General features: G+C 41.0%; 1 protein-coding gene across 2 annotated transcripts in view; it reads left to right on the forward strand.

The window, feature by feature from the left end:
- The window catches only part of LOC119655109 (ATP-sensitive inward rectifier potassium channel 15), a 108396-nt gene that overhangs the window by 63813 nt on the left and 21816 nt on the right, over positions 1-22767 (forward strand). For both annotated transcript variants that reach the window (XR_005249878.1, XM_038060831.1), the window contains exons 2-4: positions 2355-2413; positions 2472-2614; positions 2692-3087. Coding sequence is in view for 1 of the 2 variants with exons in the window: in XM_038060831.1 (XP_037916759.1) it covers positions 2355-2413; positions 2472-2614; positions 2692-3087 (598 nt within the window). In the remaining variant the exon portion in view is untranslated. The remainder of the gene's footprint in view (positions 1-2354; positions 2414-2471; positions 2615-2691; positions 3088-22767) is intronic.

Here is a 22767-nt window from a genome sequence, read left to right on the forward strand (position 1 = left end):
TTAGAAGTTCGCAACATATACGCGCTTCCAAAATTAGCGTTACGCAAGCATTTACTGGGGTCACAGACGAATATATTATACTCCACGTTATTTCTACAGGTATGTAGTATACGATAAGAAAGAAGTATTTTTAGAAAATTAATTCCTCGAAGAGGAAGGATACTAGTTTGTTTCCTTATCCAATTCCTACTATTTTCAATGATATTCGGCTTACTAGTAAAAATTAGGTATAATTTATTATAGTGGAGTAACTCCAACTAAATTTACGTCTTGCTATCAAATATTAATTATTCCAATTGTTTTTCGAACATTATTGATTCTTATTCTTTATATAAACGGTTTACCTAAAAAATTTCAATGCTTTCTTGGTTGTAAAATGAATTATTTTATCAAAATTTTATGACTTTTATAATTAACAGTTAACTTCATGAATACTTAAGAGCAAAGAACATGCTCCACACTTTTTTTTTAAGTTTATTATACCCCAACAATCCACATTGGATCAGGGTCTTGAAGTGTGTTAGAGCACTTCATTCAAGACCGTAACGGTACACTAAAGTATACTGTAGGAGGCAATGTGGTTAGCATTGCGCTAGCCAGAGATTTTTACCCTAATCTGACTCAGGTACTCATTCACAGCTGAATCGACTGGTATCCGACGTCAAATCACGATACAAATCTCACTGGTGACGACCTTCCATACGATAGCCTTGTGCTTTAGCCACTCAGCTATCCGGACTTTGTTAAGTCAATTGAAATTCATTTTTAATAAGGAATGTACTAAATTTAGTACCTTTTGAAGTTCATCAATACTTTTCCTCATTTTCAAAACTTTTTTAGTTAAATAAGTACTCTTCAGTACTTCTTAACAAAAACTCAACCGAGAAGTTGAACTGGCATCGTTACGCTGCCTGTAGTAGCTCTGTAAAGTAGTTAAAAATTCCCGTAAAACCACAAAAACAAAGTAGCGGTTTCGGTAAAAGCAGTCCACGACATCATAAAGCGTTTATAGCTTATAACACACAAAGTTGGACATAAAGTGGGACGATTCACTGCGGAAGATGGCAGTTTGAAAATAGTGCAATGTTATTCACATAAAAGTCCATTCAAAAGCGCCACGACACTAGAAGAAAATGTTGGACATGGGGGACCGGTTTACCTTTAGGACATAGGCTAGTTGTTCGGCCAGAAGAAAAGCGTTTATCTGCGAAAATAACCGAGAAAACAGTCTGCCTTTGTAAAAGAGAATGTTATAAAAATTTTGGTTATTTATTTTTGTAGCCTGGCAAAAGTAAATACAACCTGTTTGGGTTTCGTAGGTAAGCCAATTCGGAACTTAAAACTCGTGACATACATGCAACTTTCCAGCATGGTGCCTAGAATCACTTAAATTTTGCCTTCAAAACGAACAGAATGAATAGATTGGTATTAATTGACTAGAACACCTTAGGTATATTTGTGAAAGTGCGTATTATAAAAATCTTAGACCTATGGTATTCAGCTCTGTGGTCTAGCGAAAGGGAAATGGGTTAGATAGCAGCAAATACGGAGTTTAAAAGTCAATATGCATGCGATCGTCAAGCTTGGTGGCGGGAATCAGGTAACTTGGGGCTTCAAAATTCCAAGTAACTAGATTGGTGTTTACTGACTAGAATATGAAAAGGAAGTCTACTCCAATGTGCTGCACTTTTATTTGTTACAAAATGTCACCTTATACATGGAACAACCGTTTTTCTTCTAGTAGGGCAACAACCCCAAATACAATCAATCCCAAATCAATAAATCTTGACCTGGTTGAACCTTTGTAGCATTTGCTCGAACTCTATATATGCCACATTTCTCCTTCCATTTGGTAGGAATCTGGGAACGAAATTGCCCTCGATGTGATTCAACACCTTTCCAGTTCGACCCATCGTAGCCATGGAAGTTCAAATTTGGTTGATTCGGTCTTTTAACTGTATCGTCTCTTACGCTCTTCAATCTCCTCTCTCCTAAAACAATTTTTCACAGTCTATTGGCAATCACATTACACGATATACATGAGTATGCCATAACATTGAATCTAAGCACGCTCAAAAAGGACCGTTTAGTACCTTTTAGGCACATTTTTTGATACCATAATTTTCCCGCTTCCGCCACACTGCTTACAATACTTTTTTCGCTACTATATTATGTTCGACATAATCGCTTCATCGCAAGAAAAGTGACCTTCAAATAATGCAAACTAAAACCTCGGCTTTTCTGGGAGCAACTACCCATTTTTCATTACTCAAGGTTAAAAAAGCACAAACTGCATTCATATAGAAAAAGTAGCTGAAACTTCAATTAGAATTCAAGGACCTATTTTCTTCCAGCAATCCCTATGAAATTATCGAAGAGGATCAACATTTCATCGCTCAGAAAGAACTAATTGGTGAGTCATTTTTTAATGTATAACATGGAAAAGGTGTTTAAATAATGTCAGAAATTAGATTTCAGCGAAAACTGGAAAAGACAAAAAAGTCGCGAGGTCTACACCGCTAGAGTGATAGCTCAATCAGGTCACCATAACGTATCATTTTTCAAAATTCCTGGTAGATCCTGGCAATATTTTAAGGATTTGATCACTACTTTGGTAAGTGTCGGCAATCGAACTTTAATTAACTCATTATGTAGAAAACTGACTTGATTTAAAATTTATGAATGTTGCAGATTGAGCAGGAATGGCCCTACACATTTTTTATATTCCTGTCCACGTTCTTCATCACGTGGATGGTTTTCACTTGCCTTTGGTATTTAATCGCCTACGCGCATGGTGATCTTAACTACGATGAACAAAGTGGCGAAAGCTTGATGGAAGGCCAGCAGCCCTGCGTAATCGGCGCTCAAAGTCTCACTGCTCTATTTATCTACACAGTGGAGACTCAAGTATCCATCGGGTTCGGCGAAAAATATCCAAGTGACGAATGCCCTGAAGGAGTTTTCCTATTCGTTTCACAACTTATAGTGTATATAGGCATTGAAGGAGCCATGGTGGGAATAGTATACGCAAAAGTTGCACGACCATCGAAACAAGTTTCCGAGCCCAAATTCAGCAGAAAAGCCGTTGTAAGTAGCACATACATTCATTTAATTACCAAACCCCGCCCAGGTTAAGTACCCACCCAGTTTCAATAATGCCAATGTACCAATGTTATGTATATTAGAAGGGTAAAGAACGTTAGTTTGAAACGTCATCTAAATGCGACTTATATATGTGTGGGGACCCCCCCTTAAATTCGACGTAAAAGGGTGTAACTCACTGTATGCGTGAGCGTTCACAGTTTCCACTTTTCTACCGAATTTGGTGTCAGTCGCTATAACCGTCTTCGAGAAAAATACGTGTGGCGGACAGACAGACAGACAGTAAACCAATCTTACTAAGGTTGTGTGTAAAATCTTAAGCTGGGTAAAATCGGAAGCTGGGCGCTTCAGGTATGAAAGGTTTTGTTTGCTTCTCCTGTGAGTATATTTGAGTGTGGAACTATCCCATTTGTACGTAGCCCGTTATGTATATGTATTAGCATGTCAGATTTAGTACTTCGTGTTGTAAATATAAACGGTAAGGACAACTTTGAGCTACTATAACTTTGTTACTAATAGCATGATTTTGATCAAACTTGGGGATAATATGCTTCATATTATATTTTATACTACTACTTTTATAACTCTGGAGTAAACTTAAGGGGGTTTTACTCAATTTTCCCAAAAATATGATGATGTACTATTAATAACTTAATTTGAGCAGATATCGATATGGAGAGTATTTCGAGGCCTGGGCACTATATAGAGGCAGCTTCATTAATCTTTTCAGATTTTTCAGTTGGGTAGATTCTGAGATTGGGTCCGTTAAAGAAATCATCACTTTCCGCCCTTCCCAGTTCCCGCCTTTTTAACAAATCTCAAAAATAATACAGTCTTCGAAAAGTACGAATCAAGACCTTTCATTTGATTCCCCACATGACTATATCCGGTAAAAATGTTTGCACCCCCCTTTGACATGTATGGGGACCCCCCCGCCCCATGAATTTCAACGTACAAGGATATCACTCACTGCATGTCTGGGCATTTACATTTCACACCTTCTCACTAAATTGCGTGTCAATCGGTATAGCCGTTTCTGAGAAAAGTGCGTGTGACAGACTGACAGAGAGATGGTTAGACAGACAGACAGACAACATCGACCGCACATATTCAAGAGGAGCAGCAACAGGAGGTACTCCAGGACCAGGAAAAGGACCTATTCAGAAGAAGTTCGTCAATTTTGAGATCTCCGCCAATGCCAAACATCAAAAAAGATAAAACGGAGGGAAAGTCAATGAATGCCAAATGTGAAGGACTAATTAAAAGTAGTAATCTGGTTAGGAATCATGGAGAGCAGAGCGCTAAAGCAGGGGAATTACCCTTCACACAGCTTGGTGCGAAAATAGTGGAGCTGTCTGAGTTCATCAAGGACAAGCACAACGTCCACCAAGCCATAAAAAATATGGTGAGAGCAATTAGAGTGCTCTACAACAAATCCCAGCAGGAGGAACAAAATTCCAAGGGTAAGTCGTAACAGATTACCCCAACGGTGTCACAAGCGACCCAAGTGACACCTAATCGTGTTGCAATCGGCCTGGCACCAAACAAGAAAGTGTGGGAAGGAGATATGGATCCTCTGGGAAGTCAGTAGGCGCCTTAGAGGAAAAAACCATACAAATAGTTGCGAAAAACGGAACTAAAGGCAACGAAGAGAGAAAGCAGGTCCCCCAAGTGCGAGCTCCGTCAATCGACTCGAGAAAATCCAAGGGAATGAAAAAAGTGTGTGGACCAAGGTAGTTAAGAAAAAGGCGAAGAAAAAGGCAAAAGTCCGAATCCCCCCACAAGCAATTGTAATCTCCAGCAATGTTTGTTTTATGCGGAGATACTGAAAAAGGTCAAAGGACCCCGGCCTAAAAGAGCTAGGCGGAAATGTCAGCAAGATTCGAAATACCCAAAAGGGTGACCTCATGTTTGAGCTGAAAAAAATCAGCTTGGGGAAAACTGATGGCTTCCGAACTCAGGTTAAGAACTCACTTGGGGAGAATGTCACAGTAGTCTATATACAGTGAAAGGATCTCCACGAAGTGACATCCAAAGGAGAAATTTGCACAACCTTGATGGAACAGTTCGAGTTGAAGGAACTTGCCGAAGAGTCCATTATGAGTTTGCAGAAAGCCTATGGCAATACTCAAACGGCCACATTGCGATTGCCAGAAGACGCCGCGCAAAAGTTATTGGCGGCAGGGAAGGTTCGAATCGGAAGGGCTGTTTGCCGTCTGAGAGAGCAGATTTCTCTAAAGAGGTGCTTCAAGTGCCTCGCGTTTGACCGTTTCGCGAAGGCATGCATCAGCGGCATTGATCGGTCTATTCGATGCAGAAGGTGTGAGGAGAAAGGCCATATTGCAAAGCGTGAAATAGGGACCCCAAATGCTTATTGTGCGAAGGAAGTGAGGGACGGGATTATCCGCATATTGCCGGAAGTGGTAAATGCTCGGAATTTAGGAAGGCGCTGACTTCAATGAAAAAATGAGGTTTATTCAAATAAACTTCAATCGTTGTAGGGTCGCTCGAAATTTACTCGAGCAGACCATCTACGAATCCGAGGTGGAAACCGCCATCATTAGCGAACCCTATAGAAACCGTCACGGTGTGGGTTATAGATTCGTCTGGTGGAGCGGCGATATGGGCATGCGGTCGACAAGCCATACAATGTCCTGGGAATCAGACATACAGCGGCTTTGTGTCGGCGAAAATAAACGGGGTATATGTGTACAGCTGTTACGCCCCAACAAGCCTGACACTGCCCGAATTCGAGGAAATGCTTGACAGTCTTGTTCTCGACCCAAGGGGTTGCAGTCCAAAGGTGATTGCTGGTGACTTCAATGCTTGAGCCCGTGAGTAGGGTACCAAAGAGGCAAATGCAAGGGGCCGCAGTCTATTAGACGCTTTCGCACAGTTGAATGTCGTTCTGGCCAACGAAGGATATGTAAACACCTTTCAGAAAGGGAAAGAGCTGCCCATGCGACCCAATGCATCGCCAAAGCGTGTGACGCGTCCATGTCGAGGAGGTGCTCATTCTCCAGTAGAAGACCAAACTACTGGTGGAATGCTGAACTGGTGAGCCTTCGATCAGCCTGTTTCGAGCCAAAAGAGCGGCTCAAAGAGCGGTAGGCAGAATCGACCAAGCACAAAGCCATCCAACGGAGGAAGAAGTTTAGAAGCGGACGTAAACCCGTGGGGGGCGCCTATAGAATCGTGATGGGGCGATTCAGAGTCCGATCACCTCCGCAGATCACGTGCCCTTCACTCTTGTTAAAAATTATCCAGGGGTTATTCCCTCAGCAAGAGGAGGGCATATACAGCTTCCAGCGAGCTCTGAACAACACGGCAATACCGCCAGTCACCAGTGACGAGCTGCTGGAGATTTGCGCGAATATGAGAGATAACAAAGCTCCGGGTTTGGATGGCATGCCAAATAAGGTCCTTAAGCTTGCCGTGGAATTCATACCGGGCATGTTCACTGAGTTGTGCGTGCATGTCCGAGGGAATATTTCCTGCATCATGGAAACGCCTAAGGCTGGCAAGCCTCCAGGTGAGCCAACCTCCTACAGACCTATTTGTCTTTTGGACACTGTGGGCAAAATGCTAGAGCGAGTAATCTATAATAGATCCCACAGGGCTCCGTACTGGGCCCACTGCTGTGGAACATCAAGTACAACTCCCCTTCCGGAGGAAGCCACGGTGGTGGGCTACGCCGATGATATAGCGCTGGTTGTTGTCGCAAAGCATCTCGAAGATGTTATACCCATGCGAAACGATTAGTGCTGTTAAGTATTGGCTAGAAAGTTCTGGTCTGACACTTGCAGAGGAAAAAACTGAAGCGGTCCTCATCACCAAGCGCAGTAAAAGAAATTTTGCCCGTATTCAAATTGGGAATCATATCATCACTTCTAAGCCTGCGATCAAATACTTGGGAATGCTGATAGATGAGAAGCTAGGAGACTCTAGGAGAGGTGCTCGTACCAGAGAATCTGGTGCGAAGAATGCTACCATGTCAGGAAGACTGGGATGCGATCAATTCCATGGTCGTATCTATCCAGAGCAAACTGCGAAAGGCAGAGGAGACCAGAAAAGCGCGGTTACGCCGCGTAGAGACGAAAGGGGACCAAGCTGACTCCGCCCCGTGATGTAATACCGTACGGTGATTCCGTGGGTAAGAATCCTACACGCTGGCGTGTCCAGGCCAGTGTCTTTTGAAGATTTCCACCTCCTCAAAAAAAAAGACAGACAGACAGACATTGAACCGATTTTAATAAGGTTTCGTTTTGCAAACAAAACCTTAAAAAATTATGGATAGTGACCACCACAGTACGTTTAATATTAGTAGTGTAGTAGTGTAGTGTAGTGTAGTGTGCACATGTACATATGAAATGCTTCTCGGCAGTAGAGATAGTTAACTAATGAGTGAGTCGATTCAATTGTGCTACTCAGATTCGACGGCATCGAGCCACCCCAAATAATGCGACAGCACAGTGAGCAGCTTCAAACCCGACTGGGTGAGATGCGAGTCAACTCAATTGGTGAGGCGTGTAGATACATGCAATTTCAATCTAGAATGAAGTACAGACCACAGTAGATCTACTATAGGCAGTACCCTTACAAAAATGACCCCACTTGCAAATGTGCTTGCAGAAGCTTATCTGTACACATCAGAGACGCTAAACAAGGAAAAGGCATAATCTTCGTCAAATCGTATTGGTAAGAGAGAGATCGGTGAGCTTTTGCTATTCTGGTACTACGGCGTGCTCACCCATATAGCAAAAATTGTTTCACGTATTCACTCATGCATAAGCAAAAACTTGCCAATTTCAACAATACATTGGCAAGTCCGGGCGGTATGTCAAACACAGCTGATCGGGTTTTCGGTACATCTCGCTCATGCTCAAGGGCAAAACAATTTGAAATCGTGTGTACTCGCACTGATTTCCCCCCTTGAGGGGCAAGGGGGAGTGAGGTAGCTGTCTAGTATCTAACTGTGGTACAGACCATCACGTTTTAGTGAATAAGATGAGATAATATGTATGTACATACTCGAAAACATGCATACTATTGTCGTAAGTTGTGCAGTCCCGGCAGAAACAACTTGACGCTCGGAATTATAATTTCGCTTGTTAATTAAAATGGTACCTCGTAGCACAGGTGTGCATTCAAATAGTTCGTTCCTCAGATAAATGCTGCGTTTTAGGTAAATGTGATGCAAATTCGTTTGAATTTTATAGCCTTTGGAGTACGGAATTAAATCGGGTGATTTTATGTTGGTAGAATTGAGAAATGCGGTTCTTGAGTTTATGGTGTCAATTACTGGTAAGTCCTGACTTGAAGAGTGTGTTTCGATCAGCGTTTAGATAGGAATGTGTTAACTTGTATATAACTCCAGCATATTCAAACTTTTGTATATTTATTGAAAGAATAAATCTATTGCTTTCCAAGACTTCCTTCTAATTCCTGAATGACTTTATTCTGAAATTCATTTAGATCTGTTTTATTATTTGAAGCTGAGTTTTATAGGTGAAAGGAAAATAATACTGGCTCTTTTGGGTCGATTCAGCTAAGTGAGTGAGTCGAAATTAGTCGACTCACCGAAAAGAGTCATATTTCCCACCACTACTCCACAGAAGTGTCGTCGACACGTGCTTGCATTCCACAATGCTTGCGAGAGGAGTTCTTGACACTTCTGCCCCACTATGCCATTCCATGTGTCATAGTTCATTGCGGTCTAAAAAAAAATTAAAGCAGTGGTATAGAGAGTTGTGACAAGGTAATTTTTTTCCCCGAATATAGTCGTGTTGCCACACGGCGAAAGAAAGTTGCGAATTAGTACTTCAAGAAACAGGTCCCAGATTTAACATGGGTTGCAAAGTATGGGAATTTCCCGTTAAATTTGTACATCCTATGATTTCAAAATTTTTCGAAATCTCACTATTACTAACTATTACAAAATTATAGTAGATCAACGCTATCTATTTTGTGTGAATTTACTGTAGAATGCAAGTATAGCATTCAAATTAACAATCTGACATATTAAATTCATGTACAGTATGACACCAGAATAGTCGTGTAATTAAGTATTCTCACACTCTCATTTCCGGAATCTAGCCCGCAGAAAAATCCGAAAAAATTTATGATACATAAAAATACATTCCATTCCGATATTTACCCAAACAAATTTAATATTTTTTTCAATTGACTGGACCCTACTTCATTTCATTCTAGCACTAAAGCAACATAAAAAATAGTATAATGCACAACAATGGGAACTTTCATTATTATCAAAGTTATAGCAACATCAATTTCGTGCAAATTTACCAAATCTCCAGCCATACAAATGTGATGCTGAGGTTATAAGTAAAGGGAATTATTGACATATAGTACTAAAGGGTCATATATGAACTAGCTGCTTTTCCTCATTTCTTTTAATGTTTTGCGTTGAACCGGAGATGGGTAGACGATGCATGTAATACCACAAATGTATTATCACGATCCAAACCTTACCTAACGTCACCACATTACTTAACGTCACCGCATCACTTAACACAGCCTAGTTCAGTACTAGGATATGAAGCGTTAAAAAATCGATTAGTCACAACCTAGTTCAGACATGAAGCCTTTAGATACTACTGGTATAGTATGAGAATATCCACCCAAGTTGTTTTTAATTAAGTCCCTCTGGCAGCCTCACCAGAGGAAAGTAAACGCAGGCTTAATTCACTGAAAACTCATTTATTTTGCTTTAACTTGTTCTAACAGTATTTACCAGCGCCAACTTAAAATCTGCTGCTCTGTACTTAACTTGCAAATAAGAATTTATTGAACTTTGTTAAAATTGTAATTATGTGAACTATGCGACTTTTTGTTATAAGCATGATTTGTATATGAGCAATGACCACATTACCTAACATTATCAAACTTGGCTCTGATTTCCATTTTGTATGTGACAAAAAAACTTTTAATTACGCCAAGCAAAGATAACTTCTAAATAAAATGAAATAATTAGTGTTTTCTGTTCACTCCTTGGTGAAGTACAGGACATCATCACAGTCTCTTTGATGAGGCTGTTATTTATTCTCCTGCATTTCTCAATGAGACTGTGCTTCAGTTTCATTATCATCGCACTTAGGGGGGCCATCCCGTGTGTCGGATTCGAGGAATCGATTTTTTTGGCATCAATTATATCTAGATATAATGTAGAATATATGAGCAAAGTGATTTTTTGATATTCGGTGTTGTTCGGAAATTACAGTGTTAAACACGTAAAATGTCACATGCCAGGTTTATGTCGATCGACGTAATAAAGCGCGTATTTATCGATCCAAATGACGTTCGAATGACTTCGCTAAAATTATAAGAATTGAAGCCAAGGCTTTACTTGTGTTTCTTCAAGAAACCTAAGGTTTATAGACTAGATTTAGCTCATTAATGGTCGGTTAAGATTTTATGGTCAAAAATCGCATTCTGCTTTTGAATGCGTTTTTCTCGAAACCGAAAATCTACGGCCACATAGCCAAAAACTATCCAACAAAATTCTTTGAAATTTTCATGACTTATTCAGAACATATTTTTACGGCCCGCAGACTAGGATATTTGTGAATCATTGGGTAGTTTTTTTTTTATTAATCAAAGAAGCCTTGAAAAAACGGCAAAATCCAAAATCCATATTTCTTTGCAAACATGAGTTTCGCTTCTGTGGTGAACCCCAGCAGGTTGGCTTCGCTGAGGAACTTCCTGTTCTATTAGGCAGGTGATCGTTCATGTTAGTACGTCATTTGGATTTACTTTTTTCAGTCGTCTTGTCATCTTTAAGATATCTGTTAATTTTCGGACTTCCTTATTTTGTGTATGTATAAGAGTAATAGTTGGCTGTACGTAATTGCTTGCTCTTTAATGACTTCATTAACTAACTGTAACCTATGCAGATCCTCATTACGAATGAACAGGGGCGCGTTTACTATACTTCTAAGGACTGTGTTTTGGAACGTTTGTATAAACTTCAAGTTTGATTCTTTGGCACAGGCCTAGACCTGGATGCCGTACGCCCACATTGGTCTTAGGATCTGCTTATAAATTAGCAATTTGTTGTCGACGGTGAGAAGATAATTGCTCCCAAACAGCCAGTGCATGTGTATGTATCTGACATTTATCTGTGTCTTTTCCAGCTGAGCTTATCATCGAGAGTCATACCTAAATATTTGATCTCTCTCGCCTGTGGCGCGCCTTGTCCATTTATGGTTACTTTAGCTGGGTTCGCTTTCTTGTTTGTGATGGTAATGTACGTTGATTTGGTTTCCTTTAATTTTATTTTTCCTCTCTTTGTCTATTCTGCAATGAAGTAGATAGCTGTTTTTAGCATTATTTTTGCTTCATCAGTAGTTTTACCCGTGGTAAATGTCGTTACTTCATCACAGCAAGGTATATCATTGCTATACAGAAACAAGTCGGGAAACCGGAAGCTGGACGCTTCAGGTACGAAAGGTTTTGTGTATTTCTTTGTACGTAGCATGTAATATATGCATATATTATGTGAGAATATCCACTATCGGATGATATTGACATTCATAGTCTTGAATTAGCAAAGAAGCGACAACTTTGACGTATTATAATTTTGTTAGTAATAGTGCGATTTCCACCAAACTTGGTAAGATCATGCTCTATGTTATATCCTATATTGTTGCGAAATTTCGTGGTCCTAGCATGAACTTAAGGGGGGTCTTGCAGTGAATTACTAAAAATTATAGTAATATACTATTATTAACTTTATTTGTGCAGATATCAGTGTGGAAGGTATTTCGGAGCCCAGGCACCATATAGTAGCAGCCTCTTGATTTTTTTCAGATTTTTCGGTTTGGTAGTTTCTGAGAATGGCCCCCGTAAAGAAATGGTCACTTTCAACCCCCCGCCCTCCCCACCTTTTCAACAAATGTCAAAACTAAGACCGTGTTCGAAAAGTACTAACCGAGACCTTTAATTTGATACCCCACATGACTATATTTGATGAAAAAAAAATTTACACCCCCCTTTTGCATGTATGGGGACCCCCCCTTAAATTCGACGTAAAAGGATGTAATTCACTGTATGCGTGAGCGTTCACAGTTCCCAGCTTTCCACCAAATTTGGTGTCAATCGCTGCAACCGTCTCCGAGAAAAATGCGTGTGACGGACAGACAGACAGACAGACAGTAAACCGATTTTAATAAGGTTTTGTGTTTACACAAAACCTTAAAAATAGTGTTGAGTCCAAGACGCTGCCCTGCAGTACGCAAACTACATTTTTCTGCTCAATTAAGAGTATGTTCCTTCGTATTTTACTCTGAATAAACGCTCGAATACATATGATTTTAGGCTCTCAAGGCCAGCCGTTTCCGAATAAATCGGGTGTGGCAGAAAGACAGACTGACGGACAGACAGACATCGACTCAATTCTAATAAGGTTGGTTTCACACAAAACCTTTAAAACCGAGTCTTGGGATACGTGCTCGAAGTTCTAATGTAGCGAACCAAGAGTAGCCGTCGCCGCATACGGATCTTCTAAACAATACCTGAAGCGTCCAGCTTCCGGTTTCCTGCCTTGTTTCATTTTACAATATTGAACGCATTTTTTTGTGTCGGGGATTACGACTGCGCAGCATTTGCCTTCTTGTATTGCAGGCTGAACCGACCGAGTCACCATGTTGATTGTGTATAAAGTTGAATTGCCCCTAAGAGAATAGCACATCCGGTGGCATTTGTTAACATTCAGTGTTAGCTTGTTGACCGAACACCAACGGACTAAATTATCAAGGTTGGACTGTAAGTAAGGCACAGTCCAACGGAGACGAAACAGGAGCAAACAATTTAAGGTCGTCTGCGTAAGGAAATACAGGCAGGTGAGGAAGGCGGCGAGGTCATTGATAAAAAACAGGTAGAGTAGCAGGCCAAGTATAGAGCCTTGGGGAACACCAGAGGAAGGAGAGAAGGAGTGAGATGAGTAACAATGAAAAGAAACTTTTTAGAAATGGTATGAGAGATAGGAGGAAAGTCAGGAGATGACTGAGGGAGGGAAATCTAGTAATGAAAGCTTAGAGAGGAGAATGTTATTGTCAACGGTATCAAAGGTTTTGGAGAAATCGGTATAAATAGCATGAACCTCCTGTCGTGAATCAGTTAGCGATAAAGTTGGTAAAGATCAGAAGGTTTGAAGCCCTAGATTTATGTTTCACGAAACCATGCTGCTCTTTGACAATGAGGTGACCGAAGTGCGCGGTCGTTGATGTATCTTTCCAGGATTTTGGAGCAAGAGGAGAGAAGAGAAATGGGGCGGTAGTTCACAGCTAGAGAAGGGTCTCCGCTCTTGAGGATAGGGATGATAAGGGCCTCTTTCCAGAGGCTGGGAAAGTAGCATTCATCTAGACTTTTGTTGTAGATTATACTCAGGGGAAGGAAATGTGTCTTCTACAGTTAAGGAGGAAGAGGTTAGGAAGCGCATCGGGGGCAGGTCCGACATTGAGGTCAAGATTACCAATGAGGAACTCAACCAAGGAAGGCGAAAGGAGAGCAATGGCCAGAGATTCGGAGCAGTCTGCAGTTATGGGAGGTGTAGAGGGTGGAGGGCTCGAGGGAGAAAACACTGAAGAGAAGTAGGTGCAGAGAAGGTCGCAGGATTGTTGTGGGGAGTTGGCAGTGGAGTCAGCGAAACTGATAGAAGAAGGGAGAGATTGAGTGAGAATACGAGAATTGCGAGCGTGAGACCAAAAGGATTTAATTTACCGCGGACAAGGGCAACCATTGACTTCAAAGTAGAGCGTAGATCCTTAAAGTGAGCAAGGTCGGCGTCATTCTTAGAAGCCCGAAACTTCTTCCACAGTGTATGTTTCAAGTAAATGTTAATAAGAATTTCCGTTGTGAACCAAGTTGGGTACGAGCGTAGGCAGGGAGGGGAAGGAAGGCATAACAGGAGAGAAGATCGGATAAGATATTGTAAAAGGTGTTGAGAGTTTGATCATACAATAAGTTGCTTATTATATGTACCCAGTTGAAAGACGCTAAAGCTAAGTTCACACCGTCAAAATTGGCTTTGCGGAAGTTGAACTTAGTGGATTTACGCTTGCTTTGGGTTTTGAACCAGGGAGCTCCCCTTCAAATTCAACCGGGGGGTCGTGAGCGTCAGTTTTGACATACAGGGATGCGCACGGAAATAAAGAAATGTGGCGCTCGGAGAGGTTGGAAAGGAAGAGATCGAGAGTGCGGCCTAAGGAGTTTTTGGTAGTATCGAAATTCAGGGCAGAGCAAGTGTTCATAAAAGAGTGGGAGTGGGAGGGAAGAATGGGAGAGGTTGTTAGCAGGAATTGGAAGGTTAGGATGATCCGGCTAGTGGAGCATGGGGAGGTTAAAATCTCCGCAAAGGAAGAAAGGGAGGGAAGGGAATCTGACAGTAACGAGTTCGGACAAACTGTCAAATAATTCTTCATACAAGTAAGAAGGGCAAGCACCGGGGATGTCGTGACCTCCACTTTCACTGTCCACTTCTTTTTATCAATAAAACTCTTTATTCCAGTTCCTTAATGAAATGTATTACAATTCTTACATTTACATTACATTTTTCAGTACATTACATTTTCTTCACTTGAACTTTTCCTACTTTGCGGGTTCGCTTTTAAATACCGACTAACTCTAACAGTGTAGGTCAGTGCTGTTATGCAAACTCTCAGCATTCTACAACACAATACTGACCGACAAGTATGTTCCGCATATTGTAATATAAACCTTGCACTTTCCATCACAATATCGGTTACACACTTCCAGGTCGCGCCCAATGAGTCACATCAGGGGACATTTACACAAGATACAATGAACGGGAGGAAGTTGGGCGGGGAGACACGAAGAGCAACACAATCAGAAGGAAAGCCAGAGGAGGAGAAGACGAGTTCGGCGGGAAGTATATCTTTTATTGCAATTAGGACCCCACCGCCGGTGGAATTATGAGATGGATCCCGGTCCCTGTCACAGCGGAAAGTGGAGTATCCTTCGGGAAGCTCGGAGTTTAATATGGCATCGCCTAGCCAGGTTTCGGAGATACAGATGGCATGGTGTTGCTGAGCCAGCGCGGATAAATTGGAGGCCCCCAGCGTGGTCTTTAAACCCCTAACGTTCTGATAAAACAGGCGGACAGTAAACATGGATCCAGTTATATACCTCGGCGAACCAGGCGGATTGCCCTGAAATTTACCCGTGAATTGGGGCGGTATGGTTTGATGAATACACCTTCAGCCCAGATAGAAGGGTTGCCAAGGACGTCAACTTCGTGTGGATAAGTCACCTTGAAAAATGCTATCACCCGGTCGGTGTTGTTGTCTTTTGCCAGTTTACCGCAGGACAGAGGAGAAAGTAAGCCAACTTTGCTCTTTACATACTTCAGAACATCGTCCGTAGAAGTTGTGAACGCTAGCCTGGAGATAAACAGCTGTTTCGGTGGCGGCGCCAGCTTCAGCTTGGGGCCACTGGTATGGGTGGGTGAAGTGCCGGGATATATGGCAGCGGCGGGAAGTGGAGCTTCGTTGGCGACAGAAACGATGTGAAAAAGTGGGGCGGCTGTGTGCCAATTCGTGACTTGCTGAGGAGGCTGCGGATATTGTTCCGTTGTAGGCACGATGGATCAAGACAGGATCGGAGGCTTGGTGGACCGTAACTAGTTGCATAGGAGCCGCTGGATCAGGGGTGTAGAACCAGTGGGAGCAACTGTGATGTAGAAAGGCATTGCAGACGAAATCAACTCAGATTGAGAGGCCTGGTGCAGAGATTCCTGAAATGATGTTGAGGCTGCACGGTTAGTCACAGCTGGAAGCGCCTTTTTAGAAGTTAAAGTCTCCTCTAACGAATTCCTAAGCCGCCGGGAACACGTAGATAACGACGACTTAGTAGATCGCTGCATTTTTGGCACTGCACCAGCGTTGTGGTTCACGTTTTCGTGATTGTGCTGAATCGATGGGCTTGGCAAGTATTGCAGTGATAAGATATATTTTTGGCGAACTTTGCTCGAATCTCTAAAAATACTACGGGAATACCTAGGCATTTGATGTGGAAAGATTTCCCGCAGTAACTGTTACAATCGAGGAACTTAGAGTGCGCGGATTCAGGTTCGTTACACTGCGGGCATCGGATGTCGTAAATTGGAGGTGACGCCATTATTCAGAAGACAAAATGCGGCCGAGAATCAATAAAATAAACATTTGCCCACAAATGTGCAAATCCCAGGCGAACAATTATGCACAGATTAAATGTTCCTTCCATTAAAATGTAAACGTAATAGCACACCGAAGGGGGCAGGAAAAAGTAATTTGGATGACTGATTACGCTCTGCGAGATTGTTCGAAAAATAAAAAAATCGGGCTAGATTTCCACAGCTTCGAACCTATTTCGCAATTGAAAGGGAGACGCTCTCACACTGAGCTATATTTAGTACAATTCGTTATTGCCACTATTCCGGCTGTAATTTTCAAATTGAAATCACCAATAGAATCATTAAACAAGTCGGAATACCGGAAGCTCGCGTTTCAGGTATAAAAGGTTTTGTGTTCATTTTATGTAAGAAACGTCAACGCACATTTTTCTATCCGTATATAACTGCAAATACAAACTATTCCTTCATATTTTTCCAAACTACAAAACATACGTACATTTTACGGCCATAGATATTATACTCACCCTAAACAAACAAACTGCCTATTTACGAATACTGTAAATTTATATGCACATATATAAACTCGCACCCATATTTCCGATTTACTTAGTCCACAAAAGCATACATATGTACATATATAGTACGTAAATTAAATACGGTACAAATATGTCTATCTGAATTAGACCCTACCCGTAAACCTCATTAGCGCGCATATGTTATATACCTGCATACACACATGTCTGTTTGGAGTAATTGATATTCATATACAAATGACTAAAATACTAAAACAAAATAATTCTTTGCGACCCCATTCATAAGAACTCATTTCGTTGTGGTATTGAGGAATTGATATGTGGTGATGACGTCATGCAGATTGTAGAGTGCACGAAATTGACAAAAAATGGAAAAGTTCCACGGTCCATAACTTTGTTAATAATAGTTGGATTCAAACTTGACCAAATTGTGCACTATATTATCCATTACACCCATGCCAAATTTTGTACTTCTGGGATGAACATAAGAGGGGTTTCCGGCTAAATTTCTAAAATGTTAAAATATACTATTATTAACTTTATTTGTGTAGACATCGGAACCAGATGTATTTGGAGGCCTAGATTTCGTACAGATGCACCACGGTGATTTTTTTCAGATTTTTCGGTTGGGTAGGTTCTGAGAACGAGACCTGTTACATTTTTTGTGGGCCACATTTTGAACCCTCACTCCCCTATATTTCACTTAATATCAAATATGGAATCAGTTTTGAAAAGCACTAATTGACGCCTTTCATTTGATTTTTTCAAATAATTCGGTTGGGTAGGTTCTGAGAACGAGTCAATTTTTAGCCCCCTCCCTCCCCCTTGTGAATTAAATGTCAAAACTTGGAACAGTTTTGAAAAGCAATAACCAAAACCTTTCATTTGATACTACGGTGAAAAAAAGTGCATGCCCCTCTTATGCGAGTTTGGAGCGCCCCCCCCCCTTAAATTCCACGTAGAGCGATTTGCCTCTTTGTATGTGTGCGCGTTCACAGTTCCCGCCTTCCCACCAAATTCGGTGTCACTTTCCGAGAAAAATGTGAGTGACAGACAGACAGATGCCACCGGACGGACAGAGATTTTAATAAAACCTTAAAAGACACCGCCTTTACACTACCAAAATCATAATAACTCGAAAAATACGATAGAGTATTAGAATAGACGTCGAATCGCAGCTAGACTTCACTCTAGAATATAAAAGTTAATTTGTAAAAATAGAGTGATCTTTAATTTCTAAAAAGACGCCGCCTTTATACTAATAAAATCATAATAAAAACTTCGATTGCTAACAAAATTCCATTACGGTGAAACGGAGATTTTTGTAAGAAAATTGGTACATTGTATATGTACAAATTCGAGAAAATTTTTCTAAACAGAAAAATGTTGCGGAAGAAAACACAATTTTTGAATTTTGAAAGCTATTAAGCTAAAAATTGTTAGCAATCGAGGTTTTTATTATGATTTTATTAGTGTAAAGGCGGCGTTTTTTAGAAATTAAAATGCCTAAAGGGTTACGAAATCGAAAAAATTTACTTATTATTTTTTTGCTTAGAATTGCATAAGGAATCGCCTGGAATTAAGTTTGACCGATAATTTCCAAACACCCTGTATGCGTGAAAGATATAAATGCTTATTTTCCAAGTACTGTTTAATTTGCAAATTCTTATTTATTTTTTGCAATTTCAAGCCTTTTGACAGCCCTTTATATTCTATCTAATCTTCTGACAATATTTGTCCTATATCTATGGATCTATGCTGGATATCTATACGTAAATTTAACCGTGCAATGGTTAGTTTTTTTACGAAAATTTGACAGGTTTGACGGTCCGCCCACGTCTTATTCTTCCAGTAGGGCTTCTGATCATCGGGTTGTTGCCTCAACGAATCCGAACAATCCAACCATTTCCAGGTAAAATTTTTCGTGCAACGAGTCATGTATTTTTTCATGTAGCCAGCTCTCCGTCTACAATTGGGTCCGCAAGGCTTCATAGATCTCGGACTCTGTGGCAACTTCATCCAGGTCCTTACACTCGATCAGCACCGACCGCCGCAGCATCTCCGACCAATACTTTTTTTTCCTGTAGGTCTTACCTCCATCTCCAGCTTTAACTTTTAGCAATAGGTCATTTTTCTGGGTACGTTTTATCCCCGTCACATTTCAACTTAGATCAGTCTGGGAGGCATCTACTTTCATCTTGCGTAAGATTTTCGCATCTCGTTGATTTTTGTTATGATCCACGCGTCAAGCTTGGCTCTATTTTGGAGTCTTCGGTGATGTTCGTGGATTTTTCGCACGGCCAGATCCACTGATACCCTAAGTTGCGCCGGCATCGGTTCCTCCTTTTTGTTGTTCATTGGGGAGATAATGTCTCTTCATTTAGATCTCGCTGTCTTTTATGCCGAATTCCTGAAGCATCCTTATCACTCTGAAAGGCTTCTCTGCCAAATAGCTTTTTGAGAAGAGATCTCTTCAGCATCGCAACCATCGCCTTTTGTTTATTAATCGACACTATTGCTTCTACACGAGCTTATGCTTCCTTTTTAGCTTTGAGGTACGCCGCTTAATAGAACGCACCTGACCCCTAATCGTGTGGTGCACGTTATTACTTTGATTAAAGTATTCCATTAGATGATTGATAATTAATCCCAGCTTCGTGAAGGCGTCATTCTCAGCTTCAGCAGTAACTATACTGCTGCCACTCTTTCGATCCAATATGGGTTTTTCCGCCCAATTCGCTGGCGGTGATGACATTAGTTTAGCGCTCTGCTTGAAAGGATCATTCGCACTAATAGATAACAATGTCGACAGATATCGGCATGCAGTTGGGTTTGGAGATATGTCACCTAAAAAGAATTGTTCGGGCAAAATATACCAATAACGAATAATACAACCACAATAACATCCAAATTGAAGGTATGGATTCGGACAACGCCTACAAATACCTCAACATATTGCAAGCAACAACACCTGCTGTGGCAATAATGAAATCGAAGTTTAAACGGCATCTGGATCTGGTGCTGAAAACCAAGCTGTTCGGAAAAATAAAATCATGGCAATCAACACCTTCACCATTCCCGTCATTCTTTAGACTTTCGGTATGATATAATGGAGTAATATGGATTTAGAATCTATCAATAAACGGGTAAGGGTAGTTCTAGTAAACAACAACAGGCACAATAGAACTGCCGAAAAATTGAGGATCACCATCCCACGTCATTAGGGAAGAAGGGGCTACTTGATTCAAAAACATTGCACTATAATCAAGTGCATTCTCTTCCTGAAATTTTTTTTGAGAAACAATCCTCTAGCCAAATACAGGGTGCGACAGCATAACTTCCTTTTTTAAAATGCGCGCCACTTAGTTAGTTGATGTCATAGCAGAGCGCTAGTGGTCTCGTTCAAGAGGGGATACTGTAAAGTTTTGTCCCGACACGGTTCAGTCGCCATCATGCGTTGGAATAGTGAGGAGCGTGCCTTTGCGGTTGAGGTTTACTTTTCAAGCGGATGTTCGGTTATTGTAACACAGCGTACATTTCGGGATCGCTTTAATTTAGCCCCGTTGGCTCCCGCCCCAGACCGCAAATCAAGTATTACATGGGTCACTACATTCAGACAAACTGCAAGTGCGACAAAAGGAAGAACTGGAGTCCCTCGGCCCGTTAGATCACCTGACAACGTTGAAGCAGTGAGAGTGTCAATGCTGTGATCGCCACGGCGTTCTGCGCGCAAACACTTGGTTCCAACAAGACGGTGCAACAGCACACACTTTAAGAGCATCGATGGCTGTTTTGAGGGAACACTTTCCAGAGCGCCTTATCTCAATTAGAGGCGATTTGGAATGGCCGGCACGCTCTCCCGATCTGTCCCCTTGTGATTTTTTTTCTATGGGGTTTTTTGAAATCCCGTGTTTATGTGAACCGTCCAAGAACCCTACAAGATTTGAAGACCAACATCCAAGAAGAAATTGCCAACATAACACCTGCTATGCTAACAAGAGTCATGACAAACGCCAGAAATCGGTTTACGCAATGTATGGAGAATGGGGGACGTCACCTAACAGATTTGATCTTCAAAACAATGTAAATAACTTTAGACATGTAATCAAAATCTTCGAAACCTTGCGTTTAATTATAACTTTGTGACAACCTACCATCCTTATTATAAGTATACTCCGCAGAGAATCTTGGAAAATGATCGGGTCAAACTACTGTGGGATCACACTATTGCCACTGACTATATTGTTAATCACAATAGATCCGATCTAGTTGTGCTTCTCAAAAAAGAACGAGCGTGCTTTATAACCGATGTCACCGCACCGTTGGATTGGAACACTGTTGAAAAACAGTAAGAAAAAATCCGGAGCTACGGCCCGATCGAAGATCGAAGTAGTCTCAGTGGTGATTCCAGCGACGGGGTTAGTCCCGCAAAATTCATATAAAGCACTAAAAACGCTCGATCTTATGGCTGGACTATACATGCAGATGCAAAAGGCTCCAGTCTCGATTCGCGCTGCCTTGGATTTAAAATATGTGCCTCTGTAACTTAATATCACCGCGTCACTGCTTGAAGTGCTTGCGACAGTGGGATGTAGTAATACATTTTCGTATAGTTGCACACACTTTGCATTGAAACACACCATCCCTGAAATTCGGGCCTTTGGATGTTGCCTTCAGCTCATCCTTAGGTTGGTCGCCCCTCGATCCGGTTGAGCGGGAACAGGAAGCATTGCTTCTCTTGCTTAACAAAATAAAATATGGTAACAGAATAATAACAGAAAAAACTACTCTAAGAAAATATAATAAAGCTGAAACTTCTGCTTCTTAACAACAATTAAACAGAACAACAGCGCAATAGCAGGCATTTTAAAATCTCCCTGTATGACGATCCATTGGAAAATTTATTTCGTTGTCGAGAGTTCATCACAAATTCATATATTATATGGAGCCAATGTGGTGAACTGCATTCTTGTGCAGATGTTTCCAGATTTGCTTCCTTCCGAAGCAGCAATTGATTACTGGAGGAATTGTGTGGTGTGTTGGTTCGATCGAATGAATTACGAATGCTTAGTTTCCAAGTTGATTCCAATCGAAATGCAACAGCGAATACGTTAGTTTCCAATTTGATCTGGTGTGGCATGTGATTTGTAGTTTTGCACGTTGTAAAATTGCAAGCGGTTGCGTGTGATTTAAAGTGAAAAGTAGTGTTGAATGGAAATTTTGAGTAGTTTTTGCATTGAAGGGGGTGTCTTTATTAAATCAATGGAAAGTGAAAGTATTTAAGTGTAATCCTACGGTGTTTCTACGGATTAAGTTATTTGAAAGATACACGTCCGTGTAGTACTGATGAAGGAACAAATCGTTTCCGAAATATCGGAATATACGAATAGAATAATACGCTATTTATGATAGATATTTATGTACTAGTCCCGTCATTAAAACTGAAAACCAGCTGTGACCTCCGAATTCTTTCAGTCAAGACCGATTGACATGAAATTCGAGGTCGGAGTAGAGGGTGTAATAAGAAACAAAAGTTATATAGCGTCGATGTGCGTGTTCAAACACGTCAGCTTTTCATCGAAAAAATGCATATTTTTAATCGAAAAAAAAGCATGTTTTCCAACGGTTTTTTGCAAATAACACGAAAGCCATGCATTTCATGTGGAAATGATATTAAGTAGGAAAAAAGCATACCAAATAAAAAAAAAAATGATTGTTTTCATTTTTTGTAAGTGCAATATTGACTCAGTTATAGTTGACGAGCGCCCGGATAGCTGAATTGTTAATGCACACGTACGGAAGGTCGCGGTTCAAATCTCACTAATGGCAGCGGAATTCGTATCGTGATTTTGATGTCGGATATCAGTCAACTCAGCTGTGAATGAGTACCTGAGTCAAATCAGGGTAATAATCTCGGGCGAGCGCAATGCCGGCCACATTACCTCCTACACTGTTACTGTAGTGTAACCAAGTACATATAGG

The sequence above is a fragment of the Hermetia illucens genome, chromosome 4 (genome assembly GCF_905115235.1).
Source record: "Hermetia illucens chromosome 4, iHerIll2.2.curated.20191125, whole genome shotgun sequence".
Classification (NCBI taxonomy): Eukaryota; Metazoa; Arthropoda; class Insecta; order Diptera; family Stratiomyidae; genus Hermetia; species Hermetia illucens.